At 44.9% G+C, this 16,401-nt stretch overlaps 1 protein-coding gene across 3 annotated transcripts in view; it reads left to right on the forward strand.

Moving 5' to 3' along the window:
• The window catches only part of TBC1D17 (TBC1 domain family member 17), a 45,642-nt gene extending 41,976 nt beyond the window's left edge, over nucleotides 1-3,666 (forward strand). For all 3 annotated transcript variants that reach the window (XM_083162375.1, XM_083162376.1, XM_083162377.1), the window contains exons 16-17: nucleotides 105-191; nucleotides 1,611-3,666. In XM_083162375.1, the coding sequence (XP_083018501.1) occupies nucleotides 105-191; nucleotides 1,611-1,823 (300 nt within the window). In that variant the 3' untranslated portion in view covers nucleotides 1,824-3,666. The remainder of the gene's footprint in view (nucleotides 1-104; nucleotides 192-1,610) is intronic.
• Nucleotides 3,667-16,401: the final 12,735 nt, after the last annotated feature.

Here is a 16,401-nt window from a genome sequence, read left to right on the forward strand (position 1 = left end):
GAATGGAACCCATGACCTCAGTGCTGTGAGGCAGTAACGCTAACCGTTACACCGTCCGTACTGCCCATACAGATTCTTACGGTGTTGTCTCTTCTCCCATTCAGCACATTAATGAGCTGACCATGAAGATGAGTGTGGAGGACATTCTGTGTCGGGCCGAAGCTCTGAATCAGCAGCTGGCACACTGTCAGGTGAGTGCCAGGGTTATTGCTGCTCGCACCACAGTGCTTCATGACCTCTACCATTCACCAGCCTGCCTTGTGTTGGATTTCTTCTGGCTGTGTAGTATTTGCAGGTGCAGCCTGTGCTATATTGTAACTTGCCCATTCAGGAAAACATAAAGATTTTGCATTTAAAGAACAGATGCCTCAATGTCATTCCCTCTGTGTTTTTTTTTTTTTTTATAAAATTCTCAACTTTTTTGTATTTTTTCCATACACAATAGAATTGGGAGAATGATGACATTTACAGTACTGATAACCTTGGGGCAGTATGTATGCAGCTATTCAGCGGTCTCCGTGTTCTAAGCCAGCGGTTCCCAACCTTTTTTCTTTCCCGTACCCCTTGATTTAGGCTTTTTATTTATTCGTACGCCCTCCTCTCCATTTTATATATCCATAGAGGGGAGTGGAAGTGAGCGGTATGTGTCCCCTTATATTAACCCTTTGAGTGCCAACGTTGCTGTGAGAGATCCTAAAAAATATCCGTCAAAGTTTTTTTTTTTTTATGTCTGAGGGCAGCGCGGGTAGCGCCCAGTGGATTGCTGTTAGGCAAAAAATGGAGAGACTACTACTTCCACCGTTACCAATATTATTTTCAAGTGCCCCCTACCGGGTCTGCAGAGTACCCCAGGTTGGGAACCCCTGTTCTAAGCCCTTCAGTACACATATTGGGTAGGCATTGGGGCTTGAGCACACCCGTACCATGACCCTGAGCTGTAGTCGCAGCAGTGGCTGAATTAGACATTGGGGATCCATCAGGAACACATGATAGACTGGACTCTGTGATGAGCACAGTCTGACCATCCAATCGGTACCACTGATGGTAACCACTTGATGTAGACTCTCCCAGTGACTGCTGAGATTTAAAGTCAGATCTTATTGGCTATCTGGCTGTCACATGTTTTGAAGCCAAAACGTGACAGCTGATAGCCAATAAGATCCAATTTTTAAGAGACCCGGTTAAATCCGAAGCTGCACATCTCTACTTATAATGCAGGTATAAAGGTAATTGGAGTGCCCCATATGTACCAGACTTATTGGGTATATATGGCTCTTGTGCTCTTGTATTAAATTGCCTTTATACGCCCTTGTTAGTCTACTTCAAACCACCATAACAAGGCAATGAAATCTCCTTGAAGTTAATGCATAGTTAGCAAGGACATTGCAATGGAAAATGCAGTGTAGGGAGATTTAGCCTAAACATAGATCCCAGGCTACGTACCTTGGTATCTGATCAAGCGCCGTGCAGTATTTCACCTCTGTTGTGATGGTATGGAGAAATTTGAGATTCATTTTTTTTTTCCATATCTGAATATTTAATGAAGCTTTTGATTAATGTGGGAAGAGCGTATTATAAGTGTGTTCATTGTGTCCCTTGTAAATTCACAGGAATTGCCTCTTAATATTAAAGAGATCCTTGGCATGGCGGAAGCGAAGAGCCCAGCGCCCAGCCCAGACATGGCCAGCCCTCCGCAGCCCCTCTCTCCAAGCCAGATCCAGGAGTTGGACCTCACTGACAGCGTGTCTGCCAGTCAGCCTGACAGCAGCATAGAGATCCTGCCCACCGAGGACACTACAACCTCACAGAGCCTATCTCCCTGACCAGACTAACGCCAGCCTACCGTCGCTTCTGTGCCCATTAATACATCCAGTCAGTGTGCGCACTTACAGACTTCACGTCTAAGACTTCATTTCTAGATGGTTCCACACAGACATCCGATCCTGTGCTCCCAACACATTCACCAAATAACCAGTAACCTGTACCCAGAACTAAAAGCTACAGCAATAAAACTGACGCAGTATATGATACGGTGAAATTGACAACCTCCCACCCCCATTATGACATTTATTTGGTGCAGGGTTGTTCAAACAGGTTCCATACCGCAGTATAATACTTGAAAAGTCTGTTTCCTTTTACCAATAGATAATTGAGTTGTTCAGTCTGGTTTCTATGACGATGCGTGGAGCTGAGGTAACGGGAACTTACCATCGGTTCATTCCGAGGTGGCCTATTTCTGTGCCACCCGGGGCTTTGGAATCTGTGTGACTGATGACACAGTCCATATGAGAGATGGAGGACTAGGCTTGCCTGTGGTGTCATTCTACATTATAGGAGCATACTGACAAGTGTAAGAAACATTAATATTGTAAAGCTGCTTCCCAATCGTCTATTGCAGTGATTCTCAAACTCGGTCCTCAGGAACCCACACAGTTTGTGTTTTCCAGGTCACCCGATAGGTGCACTCATTACTGACTGACACATTTTAAAAGATCCACAGGTGGAGCTAATTATTTCACTTGATTCTGTGACCTTCAAAACATGCACTGTGTGGGGTCCTGAGGACCGACTTTGAGAACCTGTGGTCTATTGCCTACATTTATATGTATAAATTATTCTGTTAACTTGGCATTGTTAACATAATGTCTTTTCACATTCGATTCTTGATTTATATCAAACCTTTCCCCCCAATTTGTCTATAGTGGAGGTGGACACATTGAGAATGTGATGATAGTGTTCTTATGAATCTTAATTCAAATTACGGAATAGGTTAGAGGACAACTGTATGTTCTTTCCCAGCAAGCACTGCCTCTGTCAACAAAGGGGGAAGACATACACATCTTAATTTTGTACACCGCTTTGTACCCATTAATTGGAAAAAAAAAGGGGTTCGTGCAGTGGGACGTCAGTGACCAGTTTATTAAATCTTGCCTCGCATGAATGTTTCGACTTAAGGACACCAATCACAGAATTTGGACTGTGGTTTTATTGATCACATATATTGTATGGGTATAGAATTGTTCAGTCCTTTTTGGATTCATTACAAGCTCTTCCTGGAAGTTTGGGGGTGTTGGAGATGTGGTGATTGGGGGGGGGGAAGGGTTGAGGTAGGGAAGGATTTGTTTGGTGCGTTTTCGTTCCAAGAAGAGAGATCACACATTTGAACAACATGGAGGAGATTGGCCAACAAAACAAAATGGAGGAGATTTGGCCAATAGATAATGGGTGGGGGAATGTTCGATATGGAGACATAAGAGGGTTTACTTTATTGAGCTTTGCACTTTTTATACATATATATCTTTTTATGTGTATTATAACTGTTTGTATTTGTATTCTGTATGTAATATATGTATATTTCCATAGATCGGTATAGGTCAGCAGGTGAGCACCTGTAGAAGACACTAACTTTGCTGCAGCATTTTATTATTTTGGATAAGGGAAAAGGGCCTAGTGGGGTGTTAGGACTCCTCATTATGTTTTCCCTGCTGCCTTTCCCGCTTGCTTTATATGCCAAATTTCTTCACCTTGTGAGTTCTGAAATAAAGTCACTGCTATAATTACCCTTGTCCACTGACATATAACCGTTTATTTGGCATGATGTATACCTCTTTGGATAAATGGCCTCCTTCCTAAAAATGCATTAAAACTAAAGTGATTTTTAATGAACATATTTTTTTCTGTGTTTTAATGTGAACAAGTTCTTTTGTTGTTTTGAGGTGGTCTCCCTACAAGAACGAGAAGCGGTGGTGTCACCGCTGGGTGTCTGTATATTACTGCAAGGGCATGGGTGCAGGGAGTGCAGCTGCTATGGGGCCCAGAGCTGAGAGTGGCCACCTTCCCTGCCACAGTTACATGTGTTATATACAGGGGTGTAGCTGCTATAGGTGCAGGGGGTGCAGCTGCTATGGGGCCCAGAGCTGAGAGGGGCCACCTTCCCTGTCACAGTTATATACATTTTTCACCATTGGGTGATACATAAACGCCCTCACAAACTTTTGCTTTGGGGTCTACAATGTATCTGGTTGCACCCCTGAATCTGTTCATTGTAATGTGGTATAAAATGAACTGGAGGGCATTACATTGGTAAATAATGAGGGACATATTAATGTGGCATAATATAAATTGGGGACAATGTGGGCGATATCCTAGTAGCTGGGGCTGCTATCCATTAGCTGGAACTTCTCAGGGATTCTACTTCACATAAAGCAAAATACCCGATGAGCAGTCCCAGGAGTCCCCAATTTTTAGATGATAACATGAGTCTGTAAACATCCCTGATCCCACATGCTCTCACCCGTTGACTTGTCTTTTAGCACATGGTCAAAACAAGCTGTAATTGGATAGCCTGATGGTTCGATCTGGCTAAAAAGCCAATTTGTACTGGGTAATAAATAATCATGTGATTGGATACCTCCCTGTGTGTTCTAATGTAATTTAAAGAAACTATGTGGCATAATGTGTAGTGACAGCCCTACAATGTGACATAATGTGATCTAGTGAACTGCAATGGTTCAGAAAATAAGCCAAGGCACTACTAAGGGAAATAGCACTACTATGGTTCAGAAGATCAACTAGGACACTATTATGGGGCAATTAACAACTACTGCCGAGAGGTGTTGAATTGCAAGCATTTCAGAGAGTGGATGATTATGTGCCTCCAGACCAAATCCTTCTTATTTTTCCGCACACCATGTGGAGGTTTGCAGGCAAATGATCAGAAATGACCTATCGTATTATACAATGGTGGCTGGCAGCACAACTCTAGGAAATACATTACTTCCGGAGTGCCTGGAATTGGGATTTATTTTTGATAGTTCATTAGTAAGGCACTTTCTGTCTCTCAACACCCACCCTAGGGTTATACATATTGTAATTGCTGATGTGAAATCTATGGGTGTGGTTTTTGTTGTGTTTTGGGTACTCTTTACCTAGAACGGCGCCCACGATGTCCATCGCGGTCATCGGGGGTAAAAAATCGCGGCCATCGCAAAAAACGGGTGCGACGCGATGCCCGCGATTTCCCATAGGGAATAATGTTAAAAGTGTCAATGGACACGATTTTAGTGTTCAATGCCTGCGATTTTTCCATAGGAAACAATGTTAAATGGGCTACAGAGCCCAAATAGTCCCCCTGAAGTCTGAAATGGCCCCCACAATTGTTAACGCCACCCCACGATCAACGTGAACCCGAAGCGTGGCGAGCGCAGCGGTACACGTCCTCCGACCTTTTCATACCCCCACTATCCACGTCGGCGTGGAGTTGAGAATAGAATAGTGTGGCGAGCGCAGCAAGGGGACGCGGATACCTTCACAGGTAAACGCGTCCCTTCGCGGGCTTCACAGGTATCCGCGTCCTCGCCACGCTTCGGGCTCGCTGCGCTCGCCACACTATTCTATTCTCATCTCCACGCCGACGTGGATAGTGGGGGTATGAAAAGGTCGGAGGACGCGTACCGCCGCCCCTCGCGGGGTCGCTGCGCTCGCCACGCTTCGGGTTCACGTTGATCGTGGGGTGGCGTTAACAATTGTGGGGGCCATTTCAGACTTCAGGGGGACTATTTGGGCTCTGTGGCCCATTTAACATTGTTTCCTATGGAAAAATCGCGGGCATTGAGGCATTGAACACTAAAATCGTGTCCATTGACACTTTTAACATTGTTCCCTATGGGAAATCGCGGGCATCGCGTCGCACCCGTTTTTTAGTGCATGCGATGCCCGCGATGGGCGCCGTGCTAGGTAAAGAGTACCGTGTTTTGTATTTCAATAATTGCTTTGCAAATAAAAATACTCGAGTCCAACAGTTGCTAATTAAACTGATGAAGAAAGCCACATAAACAATTAGTCGCAGTCATTTTTGTCTTCACAGCACCCATACTCATGTGGACACTAGAGGTGTACATGTGGAAAAGGCATCAATGGGGATGCAGGAGGACTCGAGGAAAGAATTATGAGGTAAATTAGTTGGATAAGAGGGTTATGTAGCCACCTACCTCCAAAAAGCAACATTTTGAAATAACAATTCACCACTTCTTTGTGCATATAGAAGACGCATGCTTTTAAATCGTGGTTCAGCGCAAAACATGGCTGCCTCCAATGTTTGTATGGGACCCGTGTGCACTAGAGCAAGAGCGGAGCAACTGTCTTCAGCGGCCATGTTGTAGCCTGAGACATTTACCATGAGGTTCTGGATTCTGATGTAGTGATTGGCTGCATCCTTAAGCCTGGATCAGACACAGAATGTGCATCCTTAAGCCTGGATCAGACACAGAACTGATTTTTCCAATCAGTGCAGAAGACAGACTCCCTTTGACTAGTGTTGCACAGTATGCTTTTAAAACCTAAACCATTAGTATTTTTTGCAATTTGGATGCTACTGCTATTTTTTTCATTTTCTGTATTTTCCCTTTTATATGTACTTGTTCCTTTTTTGTCTTTGCCTTTGCCTATTAGCTGGTGCTGAACTACATGTCCCATGATGCCTGCAGCTGACTGAGCATCGCAGGAGAATAAATTAGAAGCCACTTCAGCATTAATAGTCACTTGGCCCGCTCCTTAGCTGTTAAACTGGCTTGCTATAATTAGAGCAGTGGGTGTACGTCTTACTTATTCAATGCCATGGGAATATTACAAATCTGTATCATTTTACACCCATTGTGTTGTAGTAAAGTCCCAGCAGCCTCCTTTCTCTGTTCTGACTGGCACCACACGTGCTCTTCTCAGTGGCATTTTTAATGAATGTGAGCAGTAATTTTTTTTATTTGTATTTTTTGCCAGATAAGGAATCTACTGGTTTAATTTAAGTTACAAATTCCAATTATAGCATGTTCCCTGCCACCAGATGTGGTATTCCATCTGCTTATTTATCTTCAAGATGTTTATTTGTTCTGTACGCTGAAGGGCAGTGATGTTTAGTTTAGCTGTACACAGGGATGGAAATAAACTCTAATGGTGTGTACACACGGTCAGATGTGCCTTAAGATCCTATCCACGATCTGATCAGCTCGGATCGTGGATAGGATCTTAAGGCACATCCGATTTGCATCCAATCTTGACTATATAGTGCAGATCTGCACTATATAGACAAGGCAGCCAAGACTTTCTGGCTTCCGATACATGAACGCGCATCGGGATCGGATCGGGATTCTGATGCCGATCCGATGTTGACTATATCGTCAACATCGGAGAGGAAATCGGACCGTGTGTACACACTATTACTGCACCTTTTACATTCTAGTAAAATGAGTTATATACACATGGATAGATTTGGGAAACAATCCAATATCATCAGAACTCCTACACAAATGATTTGGTGTCAAATAGTTATTGATTGATAGTTCATGCATAATAGTTTGTAATAGTTTGTACTCGATCGGGAACGCCCACATTGTATGCCAGATCTATCTGTGTGTATGCACCTTTAATTAGCACCTGTGTTCTGTCATTAGAAACCTTGTTGTGAAGATTAGGATGTTAACTGAAAGCAAAATAGGTGTAGCTACTTGTGTCTTTGTAAGCAAGCAGCGGTCCAGAGACGCCGGCTATGGGCACGTCTATACACCACCTGCTGCTTGTGACACTTGCATATTTTCGCACGGTCGCTGTGTACAAAATCGCAGATGCATTTGCTTTCTTTTCTGAGTAGGTTCTATAGTGATGTCATCGGCTGGCGACTTCCTGGAGTAGTTAATGTACGTATAGCAGTATTAATATCTTCCATAAAAATTGAATCCTTTCTTTTACATTTTATTTTCGCTAAACTGATGTTATTAATGGGGTTTAAACACAGAGGGTGAAATGTAATAGGATGAGAGATTCGCAAAGTGATAGATTTGTTAAAAAAATCTCCAGGTTTTTTAAAAGCGGCAATCATTTACACTCCAAACTCAAACTGGGTTTGCAGTGTAAATGATTGCCGCTTTAAAAAAAAACACAAAAAAAACTGGAGATTTCTTACCAAATTTCTCACTTTCGGAATCTCTCCTCCTACCGTATTACATTTCACCCAGAATCTCATATATCCTTTACTAACAGGGCTGACACTGCAACTTCATAATTAAAATCTAAAGAGCTGCAGAACAATGCCTGGATCCAACTACCCCTTGACAAACAGAAATTGAAATATTTTTGGAAAGCATACCCTTCACAGAAGCCAGAATTCGCTTCAAAACTGTCCCTGGCTGTAATTTAATGCAGGAGTCATCTTGTTCCCCATTTCTTACTGTCGACTAACAGAAAGCATTATAACAGTGGTAAAACAAAGTTACAGCTAACCTGACGAGTGATTTGTTCTGAGCATAACATAAAAAAAAAAAGTACCATATATACTCGAGTATAAGCCTACTTTTTCCGAACATTTTTTATGCTGAAAAAGCCACCCTCGGCTTATTCTCAAGTGAGGGTCCCACTTGAGTCAATACGTTTTCCCAGTTTTTTGTTGTAAAAATAGGTGCCTCGGCTTATATTCGGGTCGACTTATACTCGAGTATATACGGTACTTAAAATAAGTTTTCTGAAAATGTAAGCCAATGTTTTGCAATGTACCTTTAAGGGGCAGATGTACTAAGCCCTAGCTTAGAGTGATGGAGAGATAAGCTACCAACCAGGGGTTAAACTGAGGGGCAATGGGGTTCCAATGGCAAAAAAAATAGTTAATCCTCCACCTTGGCCTGCACAGAAAAGCATAATTGGCAGGGGGGGGGGGGGGTGCCAGAAATGTAATATAGAACAGTTCCACCATCTCTACAGGACCACTTTAAGCCCTGCTACCAATCAATCAGCTTCTAAATTAGTTTTCAAACACAGCCTGTAACACGGCAGTTAGATGGTTGGTAGCCTGTAACAGGGCAGTTAGATGGTTGGTAGCCTGTAACACGGCAGTTAGATGGTTGGAAGCCTGTAATGTGGCAGTTAGATAGTTGATACACTGTAATACGGCAGTTAGATGGTTGGTAGCCTGTAACACGGCAGTTAGATGTTTGGTAGCCTGTAACACGGCAGTTAGATGTTTGGTAGCCTGTAACACGGCAGTTAGATGGTTAGATGGTTGGTAGCCTGTAACAGGGCAGTTAGATGGTTGGTAGCCTGCAACACGGCAGTTAGATGGTTGGAAGCCTGTAATGTGGCAGTTAGATAGTTGATACACTGTAATACGGCAGTTAGATGGTTGGTAGCCTGTAACACGGCAGTTAGATGGTTGGAAGCCTGTAATGTGGCAGTTAGATAGTTGATACACTGTAATACGGCAGTTAGATGGTTGGTAGCCTGTTACACGGCAGTTAGAGGTTGGTAGCCTGTAACACGGCAGTTAGATGTTTGGTAGCCTGTAACACGGCAGTTAGATGTTTGGTAGCCTGTAACACGGCAGTTAGATGGTTGGTAGCCTGTAACACGGCAGTTAGTCGGTTGGTAGCCTGTAACACGGCAGTTAGATGTTTGGTAGCCTGTAACACGGCATTTAGTTAGTTGGTAGCCTGTAACACGGCAGTTAGATGTTTGGTAACCTGTAACACGGAAGTTAGATGTCTGGCAGCCTGTAACATGGCAGTTAGATTGTTGGTAGGTCCTTTGTCTTTATCCCTTTCTAAATGATCACTCTCAAAGGCTTATTACACTATGTACATCTGTCCCTATGTCTGAATAGGCATGGGGACAGTGGATGAAGGTTCCAATGGACCATGGACATTTCTCCATCTGATTGGGTCTTACAGTGCTTATGCTTGTGCCAATACAGTGGCATGGGGGAGATGTACTGCACCTTGGAGAGAGATAAAGTACCATCCATTATTGACTATATTTACGAGAGATTTTGAGTAAGGCCAATATACTAAAACCCTAAACTGTATACAATATGGTCAGAATTGGCTTGTGACACCGATCCCATCGGCATCACAAGCTGTATACACACTGTGCGATTTATGCTAATTTTTTCTTCCGATTTTAATTATATCGTCAAAATCAGAAGCTCAAATCACACCGTGTGTATGCACCTTTAGGGTGGAGGGTAGGTTCCTGTACATCTAATGCTATTTGCATCCTGTGCAGTCACTTATATCACAAAAATAATAAATATATATTTAAAACATCACTATTACCCTGAGTTGATTAGATGGCATTGTGAGTGTTCTTTTATGGCACCCTCTGCGGGTAAGTGTAATTAGGAGCTGCCATATAGCAGGCTGTCCTATGGATATTGAATTTGTACACTTCTGCTTATCCAAACCAGAACATTTCTACATACTCTGCTAAGGCAGGTTCTAAGGTGAGCAAGTCTCCTGAATCCTCTCCGCAAGTCTAGAACGGGATGCGGTCACGAGTTCAACATACATTAGGTCGACATGGCTTAAGTTGACACATTAAAATAGGTCAACATGACTGAGGTCAACAGGGACGGAACGTTGACATAAGCATTAGGCCGACAATGGGAAGGTCAAAAGTCAAAATGTTGACATGGTTGTTTCACTTTTTTTGAGCCGACATGTGCCGACAGCTGGTATTTCATACCCTACCATCCACTAGGGCGTGATGGGAGAATACTGTATAAGAATGTTTCGAGCGCAGCGAGGCACCGTGCCCGAAGCATGGCGAGTGCAGCGAGTACACTGACACGATGTCCATGTCAACTTACGTCAAAATTCGGGACAAAAAAACATGATCAACTCATGTTGACCATTGACCTTCTCATTATTAATGCTTGTGTTGACCTTCCGACCGTGTCTAGGTTAGCCACGTCAACCTATTTCCTGTGTGGCCCTAAGCCCTGACGACCTAGTGTATGTCGACCTTCACAGTATTGACGCTATGAGCCGTACCCGTATAGAACCATGGGCCATGCAACAGAACTTTGCATGCTGGGCCGAGCTTCGCAGATGGATCACCACGTAGAAAGCATTGACATGTTGGCGGAGTTGGGGCTGTGATTCCATGTGGGCAATGCCACTACAGTATATGCAGCCCTTGCCTCACCGCTAACAGTAGGTGAGGGTGCTGACTGGTGCTTGTGTCACTACGTGGTCCGGATAAACCTCACTAGTTAAGACATCCGTAATGGGACGGAGAAAACGAGTGTGGCTCTGTTAAATATATACTAATGCCAACAGCGAGTGCTGCATTGTTAACCCTTTTCCTGTACCAAGCAATCAGACAACTTGCAGATTTGTAGCAATTGCACCATCTACTTATTGCCACTAGATGGCATCACATTCCAAATAAATGCAAGTGGTCATGGAAAGAGTATTTTCATTTGTAACTAGAATGAAGTGTCTGCACCAGATATATCCTCATGTACAGTATACTTGGTGAATGATGCGTATAACAAAAATCTAATTATTCCAGCAGAAAAATTCTGCTTGGTCTCATGACAATGGTCATTGTCAGAGAGCGGCCAATCGCTGCCTTGCATCGCCTGAACTGTGCCACTACCATCAATCAATGTAAGTGGTATCATCAGCCATATACGCAGAGATGCCGACCCGATTATTATGTGTTGTAGGGAATTAATAGATATGGTATGATGAAGAGGAAAGACCTAAATACTGTAGGATGAAAACACCCTATTTAAGAAACCCTCCTCCTCCAAGACCCCAGAAGTATGGGGAAACCAAAAACTGAGTACAATGGAGGTACATTTAACACCCCCTGCCCTCCTATCGCTATCACCATTGCCATCTAAATATGGCAACAGCAGAGGACCATACACCATAGTTACCTCCCCTCCTGCATTCTGCAGGAGACTCCCTGAAATAACAGCAATCTCCCTCTCTCCCTCATTAGTCTAGCAATCTCCCTCATGTCACCTAGCCCACATTACACTTACATTTTTTTGGGAAAAAGGAATGAGAGACAGACACATTTACATTGAATCATCAGCACCATTTCCCAGCACTTTACCAAGTATAGTAGCTCTTACTAACTGCTTTGGGGCTCATCTAAATTTGGATATAAGTCATTGTAAATGATTCCTCTCAGATGTAGCAGTGCACACCCACGCTTCTAGGTGCCACGTTCACAATCTCTTTTCACAATCTCTCCATATATGGAGCTAGACACGCCCTTTGGATGGAGCATGACACACCCCCTCAATGGGGCACTGTGCAACATTCTACTACAAACTATAATCTCCCTGAAACTAGTTTTCAAAAGTAGGCAAGTATGGCATACATGGGATAAAAGGGGGAATTCAATTGTCAGTGAATGCCTTCCCATGGCAGTAGGAACTCAAACAAAAGTGTTTGTTATCCCATTGGGTAGGCAGCACTTATATGTGAAAGGGATGGACATCGGAAGACCACCAACAGATGATGGCTTGGCACTTCATGAAATGTCCAGTTACCCCCCCCCCCCCCCCCCATCCTCCAGACAACTACTTCCTGTCATCTTGCCAATGGCTTGCTAATAGAAATCGTAGCAGGATCTCATCGCTGGCCAGCTTTGTGCATATGCATTGCATCCCATAGGCATGTGCCATTCATCAATAATTGGCCAGCATGCAGATTTGCAGTCATGCAATCAGGTCTGAATCGGGTACATAGCCTGCACTGATATTGGGCCCAATCAGCCCTGATCGCAGACTGCGAATTTGCAACCTTGGTGAGTATTGGAGGACCATGCATGCACATGGTCCACAGTACACATGCACGATCAGGCTGTACGGCCACAGCCAGCGATGGCCTGTGATTGCAGGCCATGTGCAGGATGATTGACAGCCAGCCAGCACTCATGGGCATCATTCCAGCATTTTTTCGGAGTGCCGCAAGTGGATTTTCCCCTCTTCACATGGCTGTGCACTGGGGTGATCCTCCTCTCATGACTCTAAGATTAGCTCTGATACGGCCCATTTGATAACTTGGGTTCTTTTAACTTAGTGATCCAAACTGCGGGCGCATCAATATATTTCCATACCGAGGGAACTCACCTGAACAGTCCCGTGTAAATTAGTCACACCCTGCAGCCGATCCGATGGAACATATACAACAAATGGCATTTCTATCCTGAACCTCATGCAGCCGCAGTTATCAAGATCGAATCAGACTGCCTGAAAAATATCAGTTATCCTGGAAATTATTTTGAACCCTTTCAAAGGATAAATGTCCTCACAGCTTTGAATCAACTCAGATAGTTCTTTTCAACGTTTTCTAGACCATGTTCTAGCTCCGAGTCCCTACACTAGTATACCGCAGCGCTGCACTAATGGACACTTGCGACAAACAATGAAAACACCCAGCGCATCTTCTGTTGCTCTAATCAGTCATAGAATACATGAACCCTCTGAGTGCCAAGTGAATTTGCCAAGTAAACACTTGTATTCATCATAATGACCTGTAATGGTTACCTTACATAAAAAAAAAAATATTTGAATTTATATAACAAATGTGAGCGACGCTGGGGTTTTTAAAAGCTATTTTGAACATCTCTTGCAGAGATGTTGGCACTGAAAGGGTTAAGGATGGAACTGTGACTGATGTTGCTGATAGGCTGAGTCTATCTGCGGGGAGCCGGATGATAGGTCAACGGTGTCTGGATCGGCAGCATATGTTCAACATGCACTGGATCAAAATAGACAGAAGGTCGTTATAGGAAAAAAGGTCGAGATGTTCATGGTCGTTACAAGGAATGGTCAACACGTTACCACTAACAAGGAGTATTCCCGTTGGGAATGGTGAGCATGGCAAGCAAAGCTGTGCACTAATCGGGGTCTCACATGCTCACGTGTCAACATGGACACCAAATAAAAAGTGAAAACTTTTTTTTGTTATATGTCAACGTGTTGATTGTGTTGACCTTTTTTCAGTGGTGACCTTTTGGTGTTGAGCTAGCCTGCTACAGTTTAGCTATTTGGCCATGCTAAAACTGTAGCAAAGCATTCTGGGATGTGTAGTTTAACAGCTGAAGGACTGAAGGTTCCCCATCCCTGACCTAGACACCGTTACTATGATCTATACCAGGGATGGGAAACCTTCGGCCCTCTAGCTGTTGTTGGACTACACATCCCAGCATGCCCTGCTACAGTTTTAGCATGGCCAAATAGCAAAACTGTAGCAGGGCATCCTGAGATGTGTAGTTCAACAGCTGGAGGGCCGAAGGTTCCCCATCCCTGATCTACACTCATTCACCCATCCACGCCTCTGAAAGTGTTTTTTATCTCAGATGGGATGTTGCTATGGGCAACCAATCAGGTTCTATCTATTATCTTCTAGAAGGTGCTAATTAAATAAGAAGTACAGATGGAGACGGCTAAATCTTTGCAGTGGATGGTGTTTCTACCGCCATCCACCGCCAGCGGCTGGCTACCGCAAGGGGCGCGCGCGACACGCTCGCACGCCCCATGGCAACGGAGCATGGCGAGGGGTCCCCGCCGTCGCCACTGGTCCCCCTCGCTGCCCGACCCCACCCCCCCCCCCCTGAACTGGGCAGCGTCTCCCTGAAGCGGAGACGGGCAGGGAGACACTGCCCAGCCGCCGTGATTCTGGGACGCCCGTGCACGTGAGACGCACGCGCGTCCCAGTCTCTATCGCCGGCGCTCGCAAGTGAAAGGCATCTGGCGAGCGCCAGCCAAAGATAAGGCCCGCTCCATCTGTAGATTCTAATTGGTTGCTATGGGCAATTTGCATTCATTATTCTCACTATAGCCCTCATTTTAATTCATTTGGAACAGTGTGAATTCTGATGTTTGGGGCTCTGCGCATGGTCTATTATGTGCAGTCCCCCATTGCAAACAACTTGCATAGTTGCTGAGCCATTCCCAAGGATCGGGGGCAGGCTGGGGGCGGACAGTGGTGGGACGGGGGGCTACCCATGGCAACGTCCAGCGTTTTATGGGCAACCCATTGAAAACACTGGCCGTTCCCATGGGTATGTGGGTGAGACGATGTGTGCTGGGAAGGGTGGCTGACGTCACAGGATGTCAGGCGCACGCTCTGCCTTTGTCCCGGCACTGCTCCAACTGACTTCTATATGTGATGGTCAGAGGCATGTGAGCGGATGTGTTTTCGGTACTTGTGTATTATCTGGGCGCCCGATATATCGCATGCCACTAATTAAGGCATGCGATACAATGCAACGGGACCTGATTTGAGTCTTTCCCGGGCAGAGTATTCAATTTTAATATTGCGTCACATCGCATGCCATTATTATGGCGTGCAATGCGATGCAACAAGATTATACCCAATATTACATTGCACAGGCACCCTGATGCCTGATTCCAATGTTAAATGCACCCCCAGACCCGATTTTTAATTGTACACCCACCCTGATGGGTGATTACTATGTGAAATGCCCTCCCCCATTGTTAACGCCACCCCAGTATCAACGCGAAACCGAAGCGTGGCGAGCATAGCGCGCCCGCGAGTGGCGGCGGTACGAGTCCTCTGACCTTTTCATATGCCGACGTGGATAGTGGGGGTATGAAAAGGTTGGAAGATGCGTACAGCCGCCCCTCGCGGGCTCGCTGCGCTCGCCATGCTTCGGGTTGGCTTTCATAGTGGGGTGCCGTTAACAATGGGGGGGCATTTAACATAGTAATTACCCATCAGGGTGGGTGTACAATAAAAAAATGGGTCTGGGGGGGCATTTAACATAGGAATCAGGCATATGGGTGCCTGTACAATTAAAAATCGTGTCCAATTGCGTCGCATCGCATGCGATATGATTGCATGCGATATGATTGCATGCGATGCGACGCAATTTTTTGCCATGCGATGAAAAAATTGGGCGCCCAGATAATACACAAGTACCGTGTTTTCATTATACATTCCCTTGCATGGTAGCGAGGGGGATCGGCTGCGGCGGCGAGGGGGGGAGGGCGTGTATTCGGCAGGGGCGCGGGAGGGGGGGTAGTGGTGTCTCAGACACTCAGTAAACTGTAATCAGGCCCTATATACACTACTCACAGTGCAAGTATAACATCAGAACATTCCGCACGGCCACATGGAAGGAATGTTCTCTCTGCCACCCAGATCCTACAATGACGGGACCAGCCTTCCCCTGCTGACTGATGACTGTGCTGCGAGGCTGCAGCCTCTCTTCCCAATTGTTCCTCTACTTGTTCTATGTCAGAGCACTTTATCTGTGTTTGTAATAGAAGATTGATGGAGCTCAGAACAAGTCAATAATCGCAGCTGTTTCTATGATGGAAGAAGTTCTCTTTCCTAGGCATGGCAACAACACTGGCCCACAGACTTGCCATGGTGGGCATCATGTTGGCATAAGCCTTCAAGGAGTCGCAGCTAAATTAGCTCCTACTCTCACCTCTGCATAGCAACTTGGGGCCTGATTCAGAAAAACATTGACAGGACCCTAAATGTCGGTCATTCCTAATAATTCAGAGAAAGCGATGCTGCCTGTCATTGACAGTATCTAGAATACATGGGTCCCGGTGGTAATGTCACTGTCATTTCAAGGTTAGGC

The sequence above is a fragment of the Crinia signifera genome, chromosome 19 (genome assembly GCF_055691185.1).
Source record: "Crinia signifera chromosome 19, ASM5569118v1, whole genome shotgun sequence".
NCBI classification, from domain to species: Eukaryota; Metazoa; Chordata; class Amphibia; order Anura; family Myobatrachidae; genus Crinia; species Crinia signifera.